The 22065-nt window shown below is 34.1% G+C and overlaps 1 protein-coding gene across 2 annotated transcripts; it reads left to right on the top strand.

The window, feature by feature from the left end:
* The first annotated feature begins 5968 nt into the window (after window positions 1-5968).
* LOC125050315 (trafficking protein particle complex subunit 8) lies at window positions 5969-22024 on the top strand. 2 transcript variants are annotated; one of them, XM_047650074.1, is made up of 19 exons: window positions 5969-6412; window positions 6509-6670; window positions 6767-7055; window positions 7346-7499; window positions 7641-7728; window positions 8042-8136; window positions 9020-9205; window positions 9675-9775; window positions 10715-10963; window positions 11380-11662; window positions 14427-14612; window positions 15173-15473; window positions 15685-15970; window positions 16270-16393; window positions 18537-18740; window positions 19042-19263; window positions 19380-20161; window positions 20566-20680; window positions 21547-22024. In XM_047650074.1, exons 1-19 carry the CDS (start codon window positions 6265-6267, stop codon window positions 21685-21687), a joined length of 4116 nt encoding a protein of 1371 aa, XP_047506030.1. In that variant the 5' UTR covers window positions 5969-6264; the 3' UTR covers window positions 21688-22024. The 2 variants fall into 2 exon arrangements, with proteins under 2 accessions (XP_047506030.1, XP_047506021.1); XM_047650065.1 differs by having other exon boundaries at window positions 18537-18744; window positions 19046-19263.
* Window positions 22025-22065: the final 41 nt, after the last annotated feature.

Here is a 22065-nt window from a genome sequence, read left to right as displayed (position 1 = left end):
ACTTTCACGTTACTAAGTGCTACATCTAGTTTCTTTAATATCATCTTGTAGTAATAGTTAACTGGTTGGTTACTGGCGAAACCAATGGTCGCGAGCAATAATCCATAGCCAAGTAGGATTGAAAACAACTTGTGTCTTGTGACCCATTCTCGAAGGCCACCGGCTGAAAGGAATAATAAATGTTGAGATTCGTTTATTTAATTTGTTTAGCAAAAAAGTTCTGAGGTTTCTGAAAAAAATTAAATCTTTTAAACGTGAAAATAGTTCTTCCTTTCTTATCTAGATCACCATCTGTAATTGCTGCCCTTCATAAACTTTTTATTAAATAAATTTGAATAATAGCAATCTAATGAACTTTCTATTGAATAACTCGTTACGACTCGTTGCCAAATATAATTTATAATAATGAATTTAATTGAGTATCAATTATAATGATAGAAAATTTACCATTTCTATTTGTATTTGACGAAGGAAATCTCATAGATGCAGGTTGTTTAGCATAAACAAGTAAATATCGCACTCGGACCAAATCGCAATTAGTGACAAGGTAATTAGTATGTTTATGATCAAAATTTGCGTCTCCATGCTCTTCACTATCATCTTTACAACGACCATCCCCTGTGAAAAATATACCAATTGGAAACTTTATATTTAAATATAAACGAATTATCTATTTCTTTTATATTATTTATATTCGAAAAAGGGTTTACTTCGACATATTAATTACATAAGTACCTAAACCTGATGTTTAAGATTGGCTTTGATTACGCGTGTGGAACATCGAAAACAAAAATTACAATAGGTACCACATTAAAATAGCGTTTGTATTTAGTACTTATCGCTCTCGTCTCACTTTAAAAATAAATAGGTTCGTGTGACAAATTATTCTTTAAAATTTATTCATTGTATAAAAGATGAACCTTCGTTCGATACAGGTCTTTGGTAGTTGATTCCTTCGGGAGTGTCTATTATTTCACACAGTGCGACACAGGATAAATGTCCGCCAATGCAACTCGCACCCCAGCCGAATCCACCATAGCTATGAGGCATGCTTATACTGAGCTCGGGCGAAAGATGTATACCGTTACCCAATAACGTAGTCTTTAAGAATAAAATAATATTAATTCAAATTAAATGAAAATTAAAGTTCTGGAGAAAAATAGATTAGACATGAATTCTTCTATACAAATATTTTACAGAGGAGAGAATTTATGTTTGTAACTTATTAACTCTTAGTTTCTGCTACATTATCCCTTGACATTATTATTGTTAAAATATATTTTTAATCCCAGTCGTGCAAGGCAGAATAGGCCGATAGTTTTTAAATACACAAGAAGACCTACATTGATTTCTCAGACATTTATTAGATATATTAATTATTATATTTCAATATACAAGAGATGCGAATTTGTTTGCCATGTGTGAACATATGAAAGTGAGTACCGACCTAGTCCTAATTTGCAGAGGGTTTTGAGATTGATTTTTCACACTTACCTTATTTAAATGTTGTTGAAGTCCAAAATTAAGAATAGAGTAAAAATGTTCTAAGCGATTGCCGTGATAGGCATAAAACAATTTGTGATTTTTCGATAACTCCTTCCATTTTATTTCTGAATTCGACTTTGTTGAATAGACTACTTGGAAAATAAATTGAGGTTTTGGGGCTGGGTTTGCAGAATGCGCATTTATTAAAATCGCCTCATGCTGAAAAAGGGGTATGTCATTAATAGTATGTATTCAAAGGTTTTTCTTTGCTATCTTAGCTAATTTTGCATGATTTTACCCACATTGTGTAAGATAAGGGGATATCCAGATGAAAATGCTACATGGAAATCTAAATGCAATATAAAATTACAAATTTAAATTATAAGCTAACGTAAAATAAGCTGTAGTCCCATTATTATGCAACAGGATACGATGTGCTATATGAACAATTCCTGTCACGTTTATGCCATTAAGATTTTATCAGCTTCACAAATTTATGGAAATTTAGACATTTACTGGTAGGAAAACTTTTTTCTTTAATTTACTAATATTTCTTACTTCTTCTAGTGCCTTGACTCTATATATACAAAGATATTTATTTCCGTTTTTGAGTGTTGTTAAGTGACAAAACTATCAACGATGTACAAATGGCGTAATTTTTGGACAGACAATGAAATCTAAACTTATTGTAATCGAACGAAAGAGAAGTTATCACTTGTATTTTTAAAATTTTCGAGATGTTTTTTTTTTATCTTATAGATAAAACCTTTGTTGAAGCCTAAACAAACAATAAATACGTATGTAATGTTCATTTTGTACACTAAAAGTAACTAAAATATAATAATAAAATGATATACATTGAAATAAATAACTAAAATTAACATAAACTAAAATATATTATTAAAAGGAAATATATTATTATAGATTACTGTTTCTTCTATCTTCTACGTATAGCAGAGTATAGAAAAATAATTCTTTAAAGAATAGTTTTCTCACCGATTCTGGCACCACTGTTTTCAAACTTGGTTCCTTTAACCTAACAAGGACGTAGAATAGTAGATCGATAATATCGCTAATATTTTCCAAATTGTCAAGATTATCTAGTTGTTGTAAAACCAGATCCAAAGCCGGAACATCCGTGACGACGCTTAACTAAAATGATTCAGATTTAATTTAATTTAAAATTAGGTAAGGCTTGATTAGAATACTATCACTTGTACAAGTATATGTATAACACGTACTAATTCATCCATGTCTTTAACGCCATTTTTCAGAAACGCCGGCGGAAATGGTCTCAAACAACTTTCGTACCGAAAACTAAATGCTGCCGCCACGAAGAGACTCCACTTTATATCAGCGGCTTTGAAGTCTTTTTCTAATACTAATCTGCAAAATTTTAACAGTTTTAAGGTGGAATGAAACTTTTATTACATCGTCTCAAACTTTTTCATCTGTGTGTTGCATGTCGCGTGACGGTCGGCCGCGGAGTAGGGACAAAGTTAAAGGCGCTCGTCATAGCAGCCAAGGCCAATATGGCGGAACCGGCGCCTACAGTTCACAGCAGCTGACCGTGTAGTGTATAGACCATTATTTAATATGTGTATATAATCTAAATAATAATTGAGTATTATGTATGTCGTACTCTCTAAGACACAGGGTTCAATAAAAATATTAATTTCCCATTATCATTTAAATTTTCCAAGCATAAAATTAAGATTGATAAAGCGATTTTTATACCCTTAATGGAATATTATTCCAAAATTTTTTAGTTAAATGTCTATAATGTGAAAAAAAGTTTCACTTTTACCGTGGTTTCATAAAACCACACAATCCTTTTTTTATCCCTTATAGTATATTTAAAGGCCGATTTACATTATCTTAGTGTTTAGGAGAGTGCTTTAGGATAGTACTTTAGTTGAAACATGTAAACGTTACTTGCTTTAGTAAACGCTACTTGCTTTATTATGGTTCTACTTGACTTTCAAGTTGAATCAAAATAGAATCGCTTTTTATTTTTGTTTCAAGTGATACCCCTCCCGCACCCGCGCACCCACCGAGATCTTCCCTCGTTGTGTATAAACAGGTAATTTAGTCAAATCTTTAGGAGAGTGCATAAGTGCCGTGAAACGCGTGCGTGTTTTTTTATTTTTAAAGATGGCTAAATGGTCGGAAGATACAACTATCAAATTTGTGTCTGAATATGTTGTTCACGAATGTTTGTGGAACGTTAAAAACAATTTATACAAAAACAAACCGGCTAGGCATTCGGCATACACTGCCTTAAAAGAAGCTATTTTGTTTATTATTTATATTTAGTTTATTTATTTCGAATAAAATCTCGTCTTCTATTTGTTTCATAACTACAGTTAGTATTTTGCGTAGAATAGAGCGTATTTGCCGACGTCGTTGCGCGTTCATTGTGGCGCTGTAATGATACTCTACTGGAAGAAATGTAAACGTTCACTCGCAACGCACTAAAGCACTAAAGAACTTGCCTTTCAAGTTGTACTAAAGCACTCTCCTAAACACTAAGATAATGTAAATCGGCCTTAAGTAATAGTATCTACCTACTACTAATCTACACACAGTGGGAAACACGCCGAAGCTCAAAAAATTAGTACCGACTTTATATTAATTGCTGCTTTGGAAGCTGGAGAGTAGAGACGAAACAGTTGTTTGTAATAAAGATAAAGATAACTATTAATTGACGGTATTAACACAGATGATAATTAACTTAGCAGCCAAATATAACATACGAAGGCAAGGCATAACAATTATATTTTGTATAACTACATTATAAGAGCAGACTGTTGAATTTAAATACAAACCTTAAATGGACAGCTTTCTTTTCCAATGAATCGAGTCTCGCTTGAATGTTGTCAGAAAGAGTTTCAGAAGCGGATGCAAAATTACAATTCGTTCCTGTATCTGATAAGGCTTCAGGTTCTCCATCCATATTTTAAAAATTACTTTACAACAATAGCTGTTAAAGAACAAAAGGCATAATTTAGATTATTTTGTGTATATACGGTAAAAATAATGGGAAAGTTTATGTGATGTTAGACTGACAATTTTTTTAAAAATAAGAACATTAAAACCAGTAGTAACTCATAGACTTAAGTTTCTGGCATAAACATAGGTAATAAAAAACTGTATTTTATTTAAGCGATTGTTTTACTATTTAATTATTGTATTCACTGATGTACTCTTATTTAGATTGCCTAACTGCCTATTTTTATATTAATTAAAATTGATGAATTGTATGACGTACTGAGTACATGACCTCCACCTCCTTGAATTTTGCGCCAAAATAGTTTTTATGTTATTATTTGCTTTTCCGTCAGGCTAAACTTTGTATACTCTGTTCCCCTTCCTACCAATATTTCTTTACTTCTTCGAGATTTAAATCCCCTTGTATATAGTATTATAAGTATATTTAATGTAAATAATAACATTAAACTATAATTTTGATTAATTTTTCCCCTTATGTAACTATTCTGATTTTGTTGTAAATTTAATGCGTTTTCAATCATCTATGTTATGTCGCGATTAGTTTCCTTCGTTTTTTATTATTCATAAACTGTCAATAATTAAAACAGCGACTTATAAAAATCTTATACCCACTTGACGCTGGCTAATGCACAAACCGTGCCAGAGCCATAAAGGAAAAAAAAAAAAACTTTGTATAAAGTATACCGCTTTGTCTTGTGTTATCTATTGTGCAGGGCACAGGTTGTAGTAGAGTGCGTTTTCCAATTACAGCACTAGAGCGCATTATGCGGCATAATGCTCAACGTTAAATGTTCCAACTACAGCAACGCTTCGCACAATTGAGCACTCTCAAAACGAATGCTCTCGCGTGCTTCTCGCAATAAATACCAACACAGTGACAGAAAATTGACCAGTGTTTTTCATTAAGTTGGCATTTATCGAAATTTTCGTTAGTAAATATAATTCGGATGTGTAAACAAATTTATTTTACAGGATTATACTTTTGTAAACATTGCAATAGTTTTGAAAAAAGTATATAATTTTTTTAGAAATCATTTAAAAAAAGTTACTCAAAACGTAAATGATGTAAACTTCTTACATGAAACTATATATTTTACTGTTAATTTAGCTTGTTAAAACCTTATATTCTTTAAAGGTTTTCTCTTATTTCAGTAAAAAAATGTTAATGAAATAATTTGATTATTAAAATAAGCGTAAAAAGTTTTCAACCAATTATTATTGTTAACCACATTATTTATACATGAATGAGGTTGCTATCTCTATTCAGAACATTTTTTTTTTCAACACTGACTTAGCGCACTCTGCTGATGCAATTGAAAACTAATTCACGTTCCAATTAAGCTTCAGCATTATGCGGCATTGTGCGGCACTGAGTCGCATTATGCTTTGTAATTGGAAAACGCACAGAATATACTACTAGTACTCTGAAGGCGGTGTCAATTTATTATTTTCAAAATCTGTGAAAACTTATTTCACTTTCAAATGTCATACGAATTACGAAATGAAAATTGTGATAAAAAAATTTATAAACAAAGTAAAAATATATAATTTTTGCTCATTGATCATTAATTGATTTCATTTGAATTCCGATAGAGGAACTAATTACAAATAATTGTTCATTACCAACCTATTTATTTATTCTGGTTTACATCTAATGAAAATACGTGATATGGGAATTTCTTAGCATTATTTTAATTAAACTTTTACAATATGTTAAAAATTTAACGTCATATTTCTGCCGTGAAATTAAATATTCCCGAACTAGTCATGCCTAAAACACCTCAAGAATTTATCCAGAGTTCGTTTTCACCTCTAGTAGCAACTCTGTGCTCGGCGAAAGTGGAAAATATTGTATCAAAGAACAACCTTTCTCTATCTGAATTATTGCAACCTTTTGCGACGTGTAATTGGGAAGGTAAACTCACTATTAACTTTAAAATAATGATACTGGATTCATATTAAGCAAGGTGGGCATTCTCACTTGATACTACTAAAGTGTTTAACAATACAGGGCAGTTTCGAGAGCCGGGTGGTAGTGTTTGTATTGTTAAAAACTGGAAGCTGGTCATCAGAGATGTGAATTGGAAACCGCTACAACCCACAGAAGCTAGAAGACAGTTAAACAATGCTGCATTATTTAACTATGATGATAAGACAGTTCCTAAGACCATCGGTATGTTATTCAAAATCTTTTATTAACCAAGGCTTAAACTTTAAACAACTTTAATATTATGTTTAACTACTCTTGAAAATTTTATAAAATTTTCAGATGGGCACAAGTTTGATGTACAACAAGAAACACCATGGTTTGATGCATGGAGAGAAACCTATTTTCAAGTGCAATTTCCTTCTGATCATGAGTTTACAAAACACTTCTTATCTTGTATTATAGTGGCATCAACATTAGATGAAAATATTGTTGATGCATACAACAGTTTAAATCAACAGTGTGCTCAATTACAAAATGTTACTCCACCAAAGCTTCCAAAATGGTTTAATAATTCAGTTTTGAAGTCATATTTGCTTCTTCATGATGCATCTCAGGTATCAAAAGAAATGTAAGTATATAATATATATTATAGTTACATATGTATGAAAAACACTAATATCTTTTAGCTGAAGTTTGGCTCTTTACTGTTATTAATTTTTCCCAGATAAGGGTAGAGTAATGAAGTATGGATGTCTGGATGCTTCATTAGAGTTTAATATTTTTATATTGAACCCATGTTTAACATGTAAATTTGAAAGATATGAATTCTACTTACATAATTATAATAGTTATGGGTGTAACTCTGTTGGCGGTGTGAAATAGCATTTCTTTTATTTATGTTCTCAACCCTTTTTTCAGAGCTGAATCCGCATTTGATACAATGAAACAGGCATTTGGTGCAGTAAATTGTTTTATTCTTACTATAAATTCAAGGCAGACTACAGATGCCAAACTCTCAGTGGATTATTGGCAAAATTGTTTTAAGAAACCTTCAGAATTACCTATTATATCGGTAATAGCTGTTTTATTAATTTTTTTTTTAATAGAGCGCATCGTGCAATCAGTCTTCTGACTATGAGCAGATGAGTTGTAGGATGGTTTTATTAATTAAATTGAATAATTAAACAATTAATCATACTAATTTTAATTACAGCGTACTCTGTCATTATCCACATCTAATTTATTATTTGCTCAGCAAGAAACTTCATCTGAAGTCTCAACAGAAAATATCGTTACAGCAGGTAATGTTCTAAAGTAGTCATACATTTTTGTGGCAAATTATTTGTTAAGTTTTATGTACTTGGAACTGATTTAGGAAAACTTTAGTATAGACTAGGAATTATAACAAACAGACATATTTTATGCTGATATTGTGTGCCTTGTCATACTTCATTCTGCACATTGATTTTTTATTACAACTGATTGTTTATCATATGTTGGAATTAATATATTATTGCATAAAATAAGAGACTTTATAAAAAGAATTATCACATTTAAATCAATAACAATAATTATAATAATACTTTTAACAATAATTTTTTTGGTTGTTTTCAGAAGAAAAACCAGTTACAGTTACCACACATCAAGATGGTTCACACCCCTTGACGGCCAACGAAAGTGATGTATATGATAATGCCAATAGCTTACAGGTTTATAAAAGGGTTTTATTTAATTTAAAAAAAAAAACTTATTCATTTGTAAATAATATTTCCAAAGGTTTTATTATACTTATTACATAGCTTCTAATTAAACTTACAGTACAAGAATCTGAATTTTTGTATATTCATGTAAGATTCATCAAATTTGGACAGGGAAAGGATCAAGTGCAAATTTTTATAATTAATACATAACTTTTATTTAGAATTGTGTTTTGTCAGTGTGTTTGCATGTCAAACAAATGGATTATCTTTTATTAATTAATCATTAAATCAAAATTTATTCTTACTAAATGTTTAAACCAAAGCTGAGGTCTTGTGTTATGTTTCTCCCTTTAACCTCTAATTATTGTATAGGGACAGCCTTATACAATGTTATCACAATATTAATTAAAAATTTGTGATACAGGAAAGCCCACTCTAGGTCCCATTCCATCCCTAGGTCTTGACTTCAGGGTCTGTTTTTGTATGTATTTATCGAAATTCCACATTGACAAGGTCTAGAACATTGTAATGTTAAATGTAATTAATGATATTATTTAATCTATACAGTATACATATTAAATTCTCTAAAGGCTTAAGGCTCTACCGATTCTCATGAATTTTATTATGCATATTCAGTAAGTCTGAGAATCGGCTACTTACTATCTATCTTTCCAACCCCTATGGGATAAGGGGTGTCCAGCCCAAAAAAAAAATATTTTTATGATACAGCATCAAAAATACGTAATATAACTCTACGACCAACCCGTATTTTTATAATAGTAGATAGTTATTTTTATTGAACTAAAAAAATGTTTCCTAGAAATTAATTAATATACATGGCAAAACGACGTTTGCCCGGTCTGCTAGTAATATTATATTTATTTATTTTCAGACTCATTCATTTTCTGGTAGTTCGGAAAGTATGAATGTTATAGGCAAACCGTTTGACAATGCAGAGATGCATGGAGCAGCTCTCAATAACAATGATATTGATGCGATAAAAAAGTTCATTCAAGACTATGCATCAAAAGCTTTACTTCCATATATAGAGAAACAAATAGCTCAAATCACAGAAGTGGTATGTAAAATAAATTTTATATTTTAATCAAAAATACTAGAATGTTTAAAACAATCAAAACTAAATGATTTCACAGTGATTAATAATTTTGACTAATTATTTCACTTAATATTAAGTGTCTAACAAATGAAACTGGTAGACAAATTGCCATACTTTCTGATATGCAGACAATATTTATTATATATAGTGTACTTTTACATCTGCAGTTGTGTTTATTATTAATCCGAATCTTTCGTTCTTTACAAGATAGCTTTCTATTTTCGAACTCGCTTCAAATAATTATTTTAAAAAATTACGATTAGCTGTCGTCTTCCAACACGAAATAAATATTACTGCGTTTTGCAAGGATTTCAACCCCCAACTCCGATTTACATGCCTTAACTACGTCACTAGGTTACACGTATAACCTGTGGTGCCTCGTATGTGGTACATTTATAGTATTCTAATTCCATTATCGTTACGTTTCAAGGTTGCTAACAAAAAAGGTGTGAGCCGATCGTTGTTATCGGCTACAAAAAGATGGTTTACAACGGGAAAATCCGGTACCACCACAGTTAATAATACAGTAATGTAAGTGACATAATATACTTTATGACTTTGGCTGAAAGAGTGATAATCATTTAGATATATTTCGAAAATAAAGTTATTAATTTCTTAATATGTTAAAGGATTAACAATTTTATAGACCTTTAATAAAACTTTCTTGTAAATATAGAAATCGCGGTTTTATTTAGAGATATATGAAAGAATAAACCTACTTGTTTTGTTATAATTCAAAAGTGATTAAGCTAGTATTTGTGGTGACTGGTCGTACTTGAATTGGTGTATGCGGTGATGTTAGTTGATTCGACTATGTATTTGCGTGTTGTTCCCACGAGAATGTAAGTGCGTGCTCCTATTTCACCATGCCTCCTGCTGATAGAGGACAAATCTTAGTTTTTAATTTATTTTATTATTATTTATTACTTAAGATGTCAAGTGGAACATGGTGTAATGGTTGCAGCTCCTTACAAACGTTGTGTAAAACAAAAAAACTTGGCGATTAAAAAGAGTGGCGGAGAGTTGATTGCAAGTTCTTCTCTTCCGTTCTACCCCCTTGATTTAAGAATGGTAAAAGTGGTAGTAAATGTAAAATTAGAAGCATTTAATGTATATTTCTTTTTTGACGTTCATAAGTGTACATTGTGTTACCTATATGAATAAATGATTTTTTAATTTGACAAAGTCAATAATTTTTTTCGATAATAAATAAAATTTAGATTTTATTTAATTCCATATCATATACCAATTTGCATTTTTCATAGGGATCTTTTGAACTGACTGAAAAAACTCAAAGGAGGATGTTTTCAATCTGACGTGTATTAAAAAAAGCTTATGTTAATTACTGAAAGTGTAAATTTCTACAGATGAAAGATTGATTGGCTTTGAAGCCTTGTTAAATATACAATTACGCTTAACGGCTGGCCATGCGTCGCTTTCTTATCCAATACGATTGTTTTATAATTTTAGTTATTCAAGTGACTGTCCAGAGTTACAATTACGTCGTCTCGGCGATCTTTGGTTTCTTTGTGGGCAATGGCAGCGAGCTTTTGACGCGTACCACACAGCGAAGAGAGAGTTTTACGCGGATAGCGCTTGGCTCTGCTACGCTGGAGCGTTGGAAATGGCCGCTATTAGTGCTTTTATGTCGGGCGAGGCGAATCGCAAAACACATGCGTATATGGAAGAGAGCATCGTTACGTATTTGAATACTTGTAGGTGAGTCTATCTACTACCGTAGAATATTTATCCAATTTTTTTACTTGTAATTTTTGCCGTGACACAGTTGAGTTATTAATATACCTATACATTTACAATATGATATTTTATTCTTCTGTGCAATATTTTAGTTAATTTTAACCGATTAAACCGATTTTACAGAATAAACTGATTATCCTGATGATGATGGATTACGATTTACTATACTCATTTTTTTTGCTTTTGCACAAATGCATAGATACATTTGGTACAAATAGTTCACTAATAAGACTCAAATTAAAAAATATTTATGTTTGTGCTTCTTCCTCTAGTCAATAACGCTGATTGCTGCTCAAGAATTCCATTCATAAATTAAAGTTACTATTCTATTACGGCAATATAACTACGATTTTACGTAATGTGGTTTATACTTTCAGAATGGTACAATATGCAGTCAGAGCGACATTATTATCTATCCCATGTTTATTACACCACGGTTTACACGGTGAGGCCGCAAAACAACTCATAAGAATGACGTCAGAAGACAGCGACCTTCGAAGCGCAATGTTGTTGGAACAAGCAGCTCTATGCTTTCTCCTCGGCCCGAGTAATAAGACTATGAGCCGGAAATATGCATTCCACATGGTCCTTGCTGGTCACAGGTTTTCTAAGGCGGGACAGAAGAAGCATGCTCACCGGTGCTACAGACAAGCATATCAGGTAATTTTAATGATTCATTGGTAATACCTTTGTTCCATTTATTTTGCATTTTTGTGCTTATGTCAATTAATACTAAAAGTAGTACTTACTAAAATAGGTAGTTTAACTATGACAGGTCTTCTAGTCAAATGAGTGTAGTAGACTAGTAGTGAAGGTACAAATTATTTCTTTTTGTTGAGATGTGACCCTTTTATTATAGACATATGTGTATCTAGTGCTTTTATTTTAAACTAATTATTTTGATTGGTATTTATGAACTTTGTTCCATAACATGTACCTACACACGACAACTACTTATTTATATATTACATATAATTATTGTATCCAAAATATTAAACGATTTTGGTGAACACAATACTAACAAAAACCATTTAATATAACTAAAAATATAAAGCTACAATTACACTATTAAATACTATTTACTCTTCAAAATATTCAGTGGCGCTACAAACGTTTAGCTCTGGGCCTCACAATTTCAGTATCTGTTTTCTGATCACTACTTTTGCTAATAAGCAAGTGATCCGCCTCTTCTATGCCTGACACACCCTGTCGACTTTTTGTTTTTTTTTTTTAATATAACACTTTTCTACTCCCCTGCCATTGTGTCCAGGGACTTTTTCACATCACACGTCTCGCGAAAGACGCCCCGGCTACATCTGTAATATTTTTGTTTACAATATTCATGGGCGAGCCGGGACGCAATTCCTCGCGAGACCCGTTCTTGGGGTTTTGTTTGCCGCCTTTATATATTTAACAATTTTATCGCAGAACCGTTCCAGGCACGATCTGTGCTTTATTAACATGTCCTGTAGGCCGTTACGGTCTACAGTCATCTGCATTTGTTGCTCCAGGTCGTGCCTGGACGATGCGAATATAGGGCAATGTAGGAGCACATGTTCTACTGTTTGTTCTTCATTGCTGCAGGCACATGTTGGGCTTGTCCTAATTTTAAACCTATGAAGGTAATGTGCAAAGGCTCCGTGCCCTGTAAGAATTTGCGCCATCTGGGGTGTGAAACGCTTCTCTTTTATTAATTTGTACGCAGTTCTAACATTTGCGATGAATAATTTTGTAGTTCCAGCTGTTTCACCCCCCAGGTAGCGTTCATTCCATACATCTAGAGACTTTTGCCTTATCTGATGTTTTACATATGACAGGGGGTATGCGGCGTATTCAGGTTTTGACCTTAGTCTTTCCGCCGCTTCTTTTGCTAACGTGTCCGAAGAGGCTTATATGAGTTCCTCTTTTGCGGCACTCTTCCAGGCTCCAGCGGATCTCGGCTACCTGGGGATCGAGAGATCGTCCACTCACAATAGCATCTAATGCTGACCTAGAATCACTGTATATTTTAGCGTCACGCTTATTTTTATTTATGTGGCTAGTCGCGTTTCGTAGTGCCGTCAATTCAGCTTGAAAAACTGTGCAGTGGGGCGCCATCTTAATCATCTTGCTATTTATTTCCATTCCATCTTTCCATTCCGTCCAAGCGGCACCCACTCCTATACTTGTTATGCTGCCGTCCGTATAGATTTGTGTGCCGCCGTGTCCTTCGATTTCTTCCGGATTGGTGAGCATGTTGTAGTCCAGTTTTGTTTGTTTCGCCGGGTGTGGGAGATCTACGTATTTCACTCTCCTCTCTAATTCTTCGCCCTCCAGTATTTCCGTGCTGACCCCCCTTCTTATCTCGTATAAGGCAGCGGCTTCTTGAATACGGAGGTCTAGTGGAAGTATCCCGGCCAGTAGGGTTGCTGCGTGTAATGATGTCGTCCTATAAGTTTTTGCTATTTTTTGGGCAAAGCCCCTTTGCAGATGATTTAGTTTTCTGCGTACACAGATTTTATTTGTCGCGGGAGCCCACACCGCGGCCGCATACATTACGATTGGTTCAATAACGGCAGTGTACGCGGTCGCGATAACTTGCTAGTTTAGTCCCCATTCGATCTTCGCGGCTTTGGCCAGCTGCTTATATATCTGGATGGCCTTCCGGCATACCCTCTCCACATGTCTGTTAAATGTGAGTCTAGCATCCACATCAACTCCGAGAATTCGAATGTGGTTATCCATCTGTATCGGTACATTATTCATATTTAGCCGTGGGGTATCATACTTCAGTTTGCGCGTAACCACCATGGCTTTGGTCTTGTGTGGCGCAAACTTCAGTTTGTTTAGGATACCCCATCTATGTATCCGGTTCAATGTTAGGTTGAGGTTCTGCTGGATCTCACTACCGGTCTCTCCTTCCGCTATCAAAACGACGTCATCTGCAAAAGCCTGGACGTACTCACCACCATTTCGCAAGTCCTGTAGGAGCGGGTCCAATATTAGATTCCACATTGTTGGTCCCCCTATTGAACCCTGAACGCAGCCTTTGTTAGTTACTTTTTCAACCGTTTGTCCAGCGTAGGTTTATTTCATTTGTCTTTCGTGTAAGTAACTATCCATTACTTTCCTTAGTTTTAATGGGCATTGTTCTTCTGCCAGTCGGACTCTAATTTGCGGCCACCAAGCGCTGTCAAATGCGCCCTCAATATCGAGTGATACGATTGTTAGTATCTTCTTTTGTTTCAGCTTTGCGCGTATATGTGTGACTGCGTCATATAGGGCGTCTTCAGTGCTCCGCTGGGGCATGAATCCGTATTGGATTTTCGACTTTTTGGGTTTAAGCTATGCCGGTTTTCTCACGATGTTTTCCTTCACCTTCACCTTTTTGTTAAGTGCGGACATAGAAAGTCCATCGTATTGATAATATAAAATGTGTCCTTAGGTGTACCAAGAAAGCGGTTGGCGTCTATCCACAGACCACGTTCAATTCGCCCTGGGGCGCTTAGCGGGTGCCATGAAGATGTCAGCTGATGCTGCCCGCTGGCTATCTGGTCCACTCTCACCAGATTCGCAACAACCTGAAACCCAGCAGGATGCCTTTCTACGGGAGTTCATGCTTGCACATCAGGTTTGTATTTTTTACTGGGGTTTTGACAGTTTCAGAAATAGGAAGATCGATCGAACATCGATAAGATCGTCTTTTAGGTGAATCAGATATTCAGTATGATATTCAGGTTTTCCGAAATGTATCATTTACATATCAAGACAAGATTTGTGCGTTAAATGAGCTGTGGTATACGGGTTTCAATGGCTAAATTATAATTATAGATTTTAAATATTTTTTTACCAAATATGTATTTTGATACTCGAAGAAAGAAGATAATACGCAGTAGTGTTGGGAATTGCTACCGGTGAACTACTATGTGGTAATGCTGCTTTTTTTAAATATTCATATGTAATGCGTTATTAAAGAGATTTGAATATAAGTTAATAAAATGTTAATTATAGTAAATAATTTGTTTGTTAAAAATGTATTTACTTTTCTACTATGTACGTTATTTTTTAACAAATCGCATGTTTATAGTTTTGATACGTATCTGTGTCGATCATTCAGCTACTTGAATTTTTCTAAAGTGTTTCAACGCGTACTTACTTTTAATACTACGTTCTACATAAAATTATTCACAGCAATGGGTAGAAAGTTCTGAGGAGTTTAAAACACGTTTGCCGACGTTGCCCGTTCCTTTATTAATAAGCGAAGAAACTGCTGTGTTATGCGCTGGACCCTCGCCTTTATCATCCCCGGGTCGAACGCCAGCCACTTCGGTGTCGTTTATTGATATCTCCGACCTAACCGATAATTTGTATTGGAGTAAACTAGAAGAAAGTCTGCTCCATGTCGCGCAAGGCAGTATTCCAATGATTTTCAAACCAACAACAGATTTGTATACTCAGAAAAATGATAGTAGTCCAATCGTGCCGCAAGGAGGTAATTTTTTTATTAATTTATATTTGCTGCTTTGTTTTGCTACTAAAACTTAGATGTCGTTTGATGATCTTGGATGAATATAACATTGCTAATTTTCTTTTGTTTTTCCTACAGCTTCTACTATACTAAATTGTTATGGCAAAAGTCAAACCAGTATTTTTTGCTTCACGTAAGACGTTTAATTTACTGATTTAATAAAAAATATTTTCAGAACCAATACATGTAGCTATTACTTTAAAGAATCCCTTAAAGGTTCCGTTACTTCTGACGGATTTGGAATTACTTTGGAATTTTACTCCAAGTTCTTCCGGGATTGTTGAGGGAGAGACATATAATAATGAATACAGCATTGCAGCTGGCCAAGTACTAGAGAGTAACGTTATACATGGACAGAGAATAAAATCATTACACTTAGAAGGCGAATGTCAGAAAATGGTCAGCTTTACGATAACGCCTTTGAAGGTTGGACAGTTGGATATACAGGGTTTTGTATACAGGTGAGTCTATATATTATTTTACGAGTAAGACCTAGACTTCCAAATAACTGTATTTTATTTATTTAATGAAGAAAGCCTACAGGAGCTGTTATGCAAGTCCATAAGTTATGTGTACAAGAAAATGTATTACAGTAAAGCTTTATTATCTTAATCTTAATATATTATAGGAGCTAAAATATAGGACGCAAAGACTGACATTTAATTTTGGTTCATTATTAAAAAACTTATACACAACGTAATAAAGAAACAATATTAATAATAGGGATCATGAATTTGGCTAACAGTTTTAATAATTTTAGGTTAATCAACGCAAGCGATAGGAGACAAAATGAGAATAGTGTAGCAGTGATAGGAAAGTTAGCATTAAATGGATCCAATAAACGATTGCACATAACCGTTATTGATCACGCTCCGTGTTTACAGGTAATACATATATTATGATATAATACTATACTTCAGTTCAAAAGTGTTACTAGGTTTAAACTACTTAGTAGGTAATTTATTTGACTTTTACGTTGTTAATTTATAAGCCTTGTGACAATTTTTAAGCCGTGTGATATGCAGCTAATAATAACGACATTGCTTCGACATAATATGTAATATAATGTCAGTTTTTAATAGACCAACAGATCTTGCGAATATTTATTTTAAAATTGGAACATTATTAATCATGTTATATCATGAAATTATCTATTCTACGAACCTAAAACATTAACTACTACTCTGGCTTTTCTTCTATGCGCGTTTTGCTATATCTTTTTACATTGAACTCTTATTTATTTGGTTCAATTTAAATGTATGAAATTACATAGCAAATAAATTTCTGCATAAGTTAATGCCTATTTACAGGGGTATGTTTCACATACTGGTACTATATATTTTTAACTTAATTTTATATAGTACTAGCTAAAAAACCCGGCTTCGCCCGGGAGTTGATATGAGATGACGTGGTAGAGTCGAAATAAAAAAATAAACTATGACGTAAAAAGTAAAAAAAAAGTTTATTGAAAACGTTTTCTCATTATGTATTTACAATACTTGTTTACAAACAACATTTTTCATTTTATTGTCCGGAGCATATATACATAAATTTTTCGGATTTCCTACTCTTGAGCAAGCTACATATAGCTGACCGTGAGAGAAGCAGGATTCTTTGAGGTTAATGCCACAATATTTTAAAGTTTGTCCTTGCGCTTTGTTAATTGTAAAACTAAAGGCTAATTTTATTGGAAACTGCAGTCTTTTAAATTGAAATGGCAATTCCGAAGAGATCAGAGGTATTCTAGGTATAAATACTGTCTGTCCTTTGGTCTTTCCAGAAATAAGTTCAGCTTCAATGATATTATTCGATAGCTGTTTTACGATCATTCTAGTTCCATTACATAATTTTGGGGAGTTGAGATTTCTGAGTAGTATGATTGGAGTTCCAATTTTCAGACGAAGGCAGTGTAATGGCATTCCTGGTACTTGTAAAGAGTTTAGAAATTCAGTGGGGAAGTTGACACTTTCTTCAATGGATACCATCGTGTCGATCGATTTATATATTTTCTCTTCACCAGGTATTTTCTTTAGAATATTAAAATTGATATCGTCAACAATATTATTTTTAGTGGCCAAAATTGCTCTTTGAAATAACCACTCTGCATTAGTATAGTTCTGAATAATATTTGGATAAATTTTGTCGATTAGTTCGTCTTCAGTAGTGGCTATATTACAGAAATCACTATTAAGTTCAATGAGGCTGGTCGTTTGGTCAGTAGGATATGTACCTTCGCCGATTTGTAAAAGTATTTTAGCAAATTGTGCTGTTGTTTCATCTCTTGATAATTCAACTCTCATGTTTTTTGTTAATTGCAGTATTTGTACTTGTGGCCAGAGATGTGATTTTTTCAAGCATGCATTGATCTCGTCTGCTGATGTTGACTTGGGAATAACTGGAAGTATTTGTCGAAAATCTCCTGAGAGTATGAGTAGAGCTCCTCCCATTATTTCAGAGTTTTTTCGCAATTCTTGTAATGTTCTGTCCATGGCTTCTATAATTTTTTTATGGGCCATGGTGCATTCATCCCATATGATAATTTTAGCTTGTTTTATTATTCTTTTCGTTTTGAAATCGCTCGTTTCGCTGTTCAAATTAAACTAACTCTGGTGAGCGACACCGGGCTCTTATATATTCAGAGAGCTAGGCTCTAGAATATTCGAGAAAATTTGAAAATATTCTCACAACTATGGAGACTATACACTATGACTATTGGAGTGTATAGTCTCCATAGTTGTCTTGAACGAAGTTCAAATATTCGATAACAGATGGCGCCACTGCACTTAATTTCCAAGTTGAAGGGTCGGAAAGTCCCTTATATCTTTAAAAACATGCCCTTTACATTAAAACGGGAACTTTCTTGTTCGAGGGGGGATAAAGGGCTATCACACCACATAAGTCCCTTTATCGTGTCGGGACTCCTTTTTAAGTTTTATCGGCACGCACATTTTATCGACTTAGTTTTATTATATATATAGATAAAGAAATCACTTTTCTCGAAATAAAAAATTCTTCAAATATTTTAAGGTGACATTCGCAGAAACAAACACGGAAGTTATAAGTGGTGAAATATTAACAATTGATATGGAGTTTCGTAATGTCGGTCCTGCTGCAATGAATAATTTGCACATAGCCGTATCTCACCCCGAATGTATGTACGTAGTATCGCCTGATGACACAGACGACTTCAAGTATTTGTATCAAGACAAGTATAAAGAACCACCGGAATCTTCGGGTTAGTATTATAAAAATAATTAAATTAGTATAAGATCAGTCAGTTACTCAAGAAATTAATACATGTTTTAAATTGTAAATAAATAATTATGAAATTCTTAAATAGTTTTCGCAGGTCATTCAATCTTTTTAAATATGACTTGTTTTCTTTTAGTTTGTATACATCTTGTTTTTAACACAGATTTAGAGTATTTATAGTTACAGCTGATAAATTGTTAATGTGCGCTCTGCTTTATTTTATCTTCAAAGATATGCATCCCATTTATATTTGTGAAATTTTAAAATTCTAAAAAATAAAACAGATGAACGTACCGCCCGAGCACAATTGCGTTTACAAGCGGCGCAACGGCGTGTACGCTGTATATCACGTGGGGCGGACGCGGGTATCGGATGTACGGGCACGCTGCTCTTAAGGCCGCATTCTGCAGCGTCAACGTTATACATGCTCATGTATTATGAGACTGGATTAAAAGCTCGGCCCTATAGGCTGCTGAGACATGTGTTTCGCTTTACCACAAAAGTACGTAATTGCAAAACATTCTTAATGTTGCTACTTTTATGATTTTCCAGAAAATATTTGTTAAGTTTTTTAGGCTATTTTAATAAATAAAGTTAAAATCATTTTCCTATTTGCAGGACGTTGTTGAAGTGTTAGTCACCCCTCGAAGATGTTTAGGGGAGAACGATGGCAAGGTTTTGGAGAACACAAGGTTCGCCGTAGAAGTGAAAAATATAAGCAATGAGAAAGAGGAAAATATATCCCTTAATTTGTTAGAAGTATCGCTTTTAAGCAGACAGTGGAAGCTAACTGATATCACAGGAGTATTAGACGTTAATAGCTCTTTGATCGCACGTGAACGATTACATCTTATATTCAAAGCGGTCAGAATTTTTGATGATGTTCCAGAGGGCGAAGTCAAAAATTCATGTCTCAAAGTATCCAACGATGTACTACCAAACGTCGATTCCGTTAACAAACTTCCATTTTCCAAATTTGTTCTAGACCATGTACCGTCCCTTTTAGATAACTTCGATTCCCCAAACAACCATGGAGATAGAACGGGATTGATCCAATCTATGTTTATTTTGAGGTGGAAAGCATATAATAATAAAAGTGGGACAACTACGATCGGGCAACATTGTCTCTGGCTAGACGGATTTAGCAAAACTATTTCACGGAACAGGGAGAAAATAGATCACGGCTTAGTTGATGATTTGGAAAGTAAACTGGAATTAAGCGATACAAAAGGGAAATCTGAAAAGTCAAATGTAGTTATATTAAGACTTGAGCATTCAAATTACGTGAATCATAATTTTAAAAGGACAAAGTTGTGTATTATACCAATAGCGGTGAATATAGTTAACTGCTATGGGGTTCCTGTCAATGTATTCATTGATATGTTCAAACAACAGAACAGGTAAAATTGCTGATAATCTACTAAAAAAGACAGTTCAATGTATTTATATGTTTAGCTATAGGAAATCTGTTCGAGTTATGTCGTAATAAAAATATTGTCATGATAAAAACGAAGAGAAGCGCTAGTGCTAACTCTTCTTCTTCTTCAGTAGCACTTCACTTCTGAAAGTCATGTTCGTGGCGCCACACAACCTCCTCCACTCTCGACCGTCCTCGGCAAGCCTTTGCGCCTGGGTGATGGTAGGACCTGTCAGGGCCTTTACTTGATCGGTCCAGTGAGTAGGGGATCGGCCTCGAGGTCTGGAGCCTTCCCCTTTGCAAGTCGTGATGAGCTTTTCTAAACTTTCTGGATCTCTGCGTGTTACTACTTTTAATACTATCTTCTAATATATTTGTGGTTTTTAGAGAGTCGACTGGCATGCTGGGCTGGGCTGGGGCATTAAATAATGGATTTGCTCCCGATTCAAAGGAGCTGGGTTTGAAAGTGACTTTACAAAAGTTTGAGTCTCGAAAACTGCAGGTACTTAGATATAAAAAGAAATAATGAAATACATTCATAAAACATCAACCGATTTTATTACCTCTACATATAACTATACACATATATATATATACAAAAACTAGTATCATTCATCCCATTTTTAGTGAGTGCGTTGCCGGCCTTTGAGGGTGGAGCACACTCTAACTTTGAATAGTTGGAGGTCATATCTCTCAAGGAAGACCGCCACCGGGAGTCGATTCCACAGTTCGCTAGTTCGCAAAAGAATTTGTCAAATGACTGCGGAATTGGACTTCTTTCGATATGCCAACCCCAAGCATACTGAGGATGTGTGAAGTCAGTACTTCAGTAAGGCAGGAAACGAACAAGCCTGAGTCATTGTAGGGTTAAACTTAACAAGGTTGCTACTACCCCACACAGAAACTTTCTCCAGTATCGTTTCAATTTTGAAAACAAGTTTGTTATGGTTCTCATCAACTTCAGATCAAGACATGTTCGGATGGCCGGATTGTCTTTGATATTTGATACCAACAGGGTGGTACAACTGGGTCTAGGATAGGAGCACGCTCCGTAAACTAGGACTTTTATGATGCGTCCTTCAAGAAAATTCAGCCAGGCATCGGCAGAAGCCATCAAGAAACCGTATGACGGTAGTTTCGAAAAAGTGCCCTAAGCCAAACTCTATCCAAGCTAGCGGCCAATATAAGGAAGAGGCCCTTCTTAACACAGCTTCGGCCCACCTATGAGTCAGATAGGCAAGAAGATCACCAGCCAAGCGACCTCGGCGAAAGCCATACTGACCATCACTGATCAGACATCGTTCTCTAGACAATGAACTTATTTGTATTGCTTGCTTGCTTTGTGTCTTTAAATGATTTTTGTTTCAGGTAAACGCCTTATGTGCAATTCCTGGTACATATACCGTCGGTGCTGCCTTTTCCATTACAACAAACATTGAACCAGACAAAGTTGCTACTACTCAGCTTATTAATAATACCTCTTTATTAGTTGTTAAACAAGCCGGTTAAATCATTAATTTAATAGCAAAAAAATTGTTATTTATTGATAATATGTTAAATATTTTTCAATATGAATTTTCACGTGCTATGAATGGCTCAAAACATAAACATTTAATTTTTTGTTATATTCCTTTGGAAAAATCGTTTCGATTTTATTGCTGTCGTAAATTAAAAGTGTATACTAGTGAGATGCAGTGTATTTTATTTTAGAAAATATTCAATAAATAAACTTGAACATAACAAATCATTCTATTTGATGAGTAAATATAAATCAGAAAAGTAGCCTTTGTGTTCTTTTGATTTTCATATATTTAATGGAAACGATGCAATAAAAATATATAACACGTTAACTAGTTTAATGCAAACGACCTTCCCCTTTCGCCCTTA

The sequence above is a fragment of the Pieris napi genome, chromosome 1 (genome assembly GCF_905475465.1).
Source record: "Pieris napi chromosome 1, ilPieNapi1.2, whole genome shotgun sequence".
NCBI classification, from domain to species: Eukaryota; Metazoa; Arthropoda; class Insecta; order Lepidoptera; family Pieridae; genus Pieris; species Pieris napi.
The sequence above is the reverse complement of the archived record's forward strand: the minus strand, read 5'-3'. Positions and strand labels throughout refer to the sequence as shown.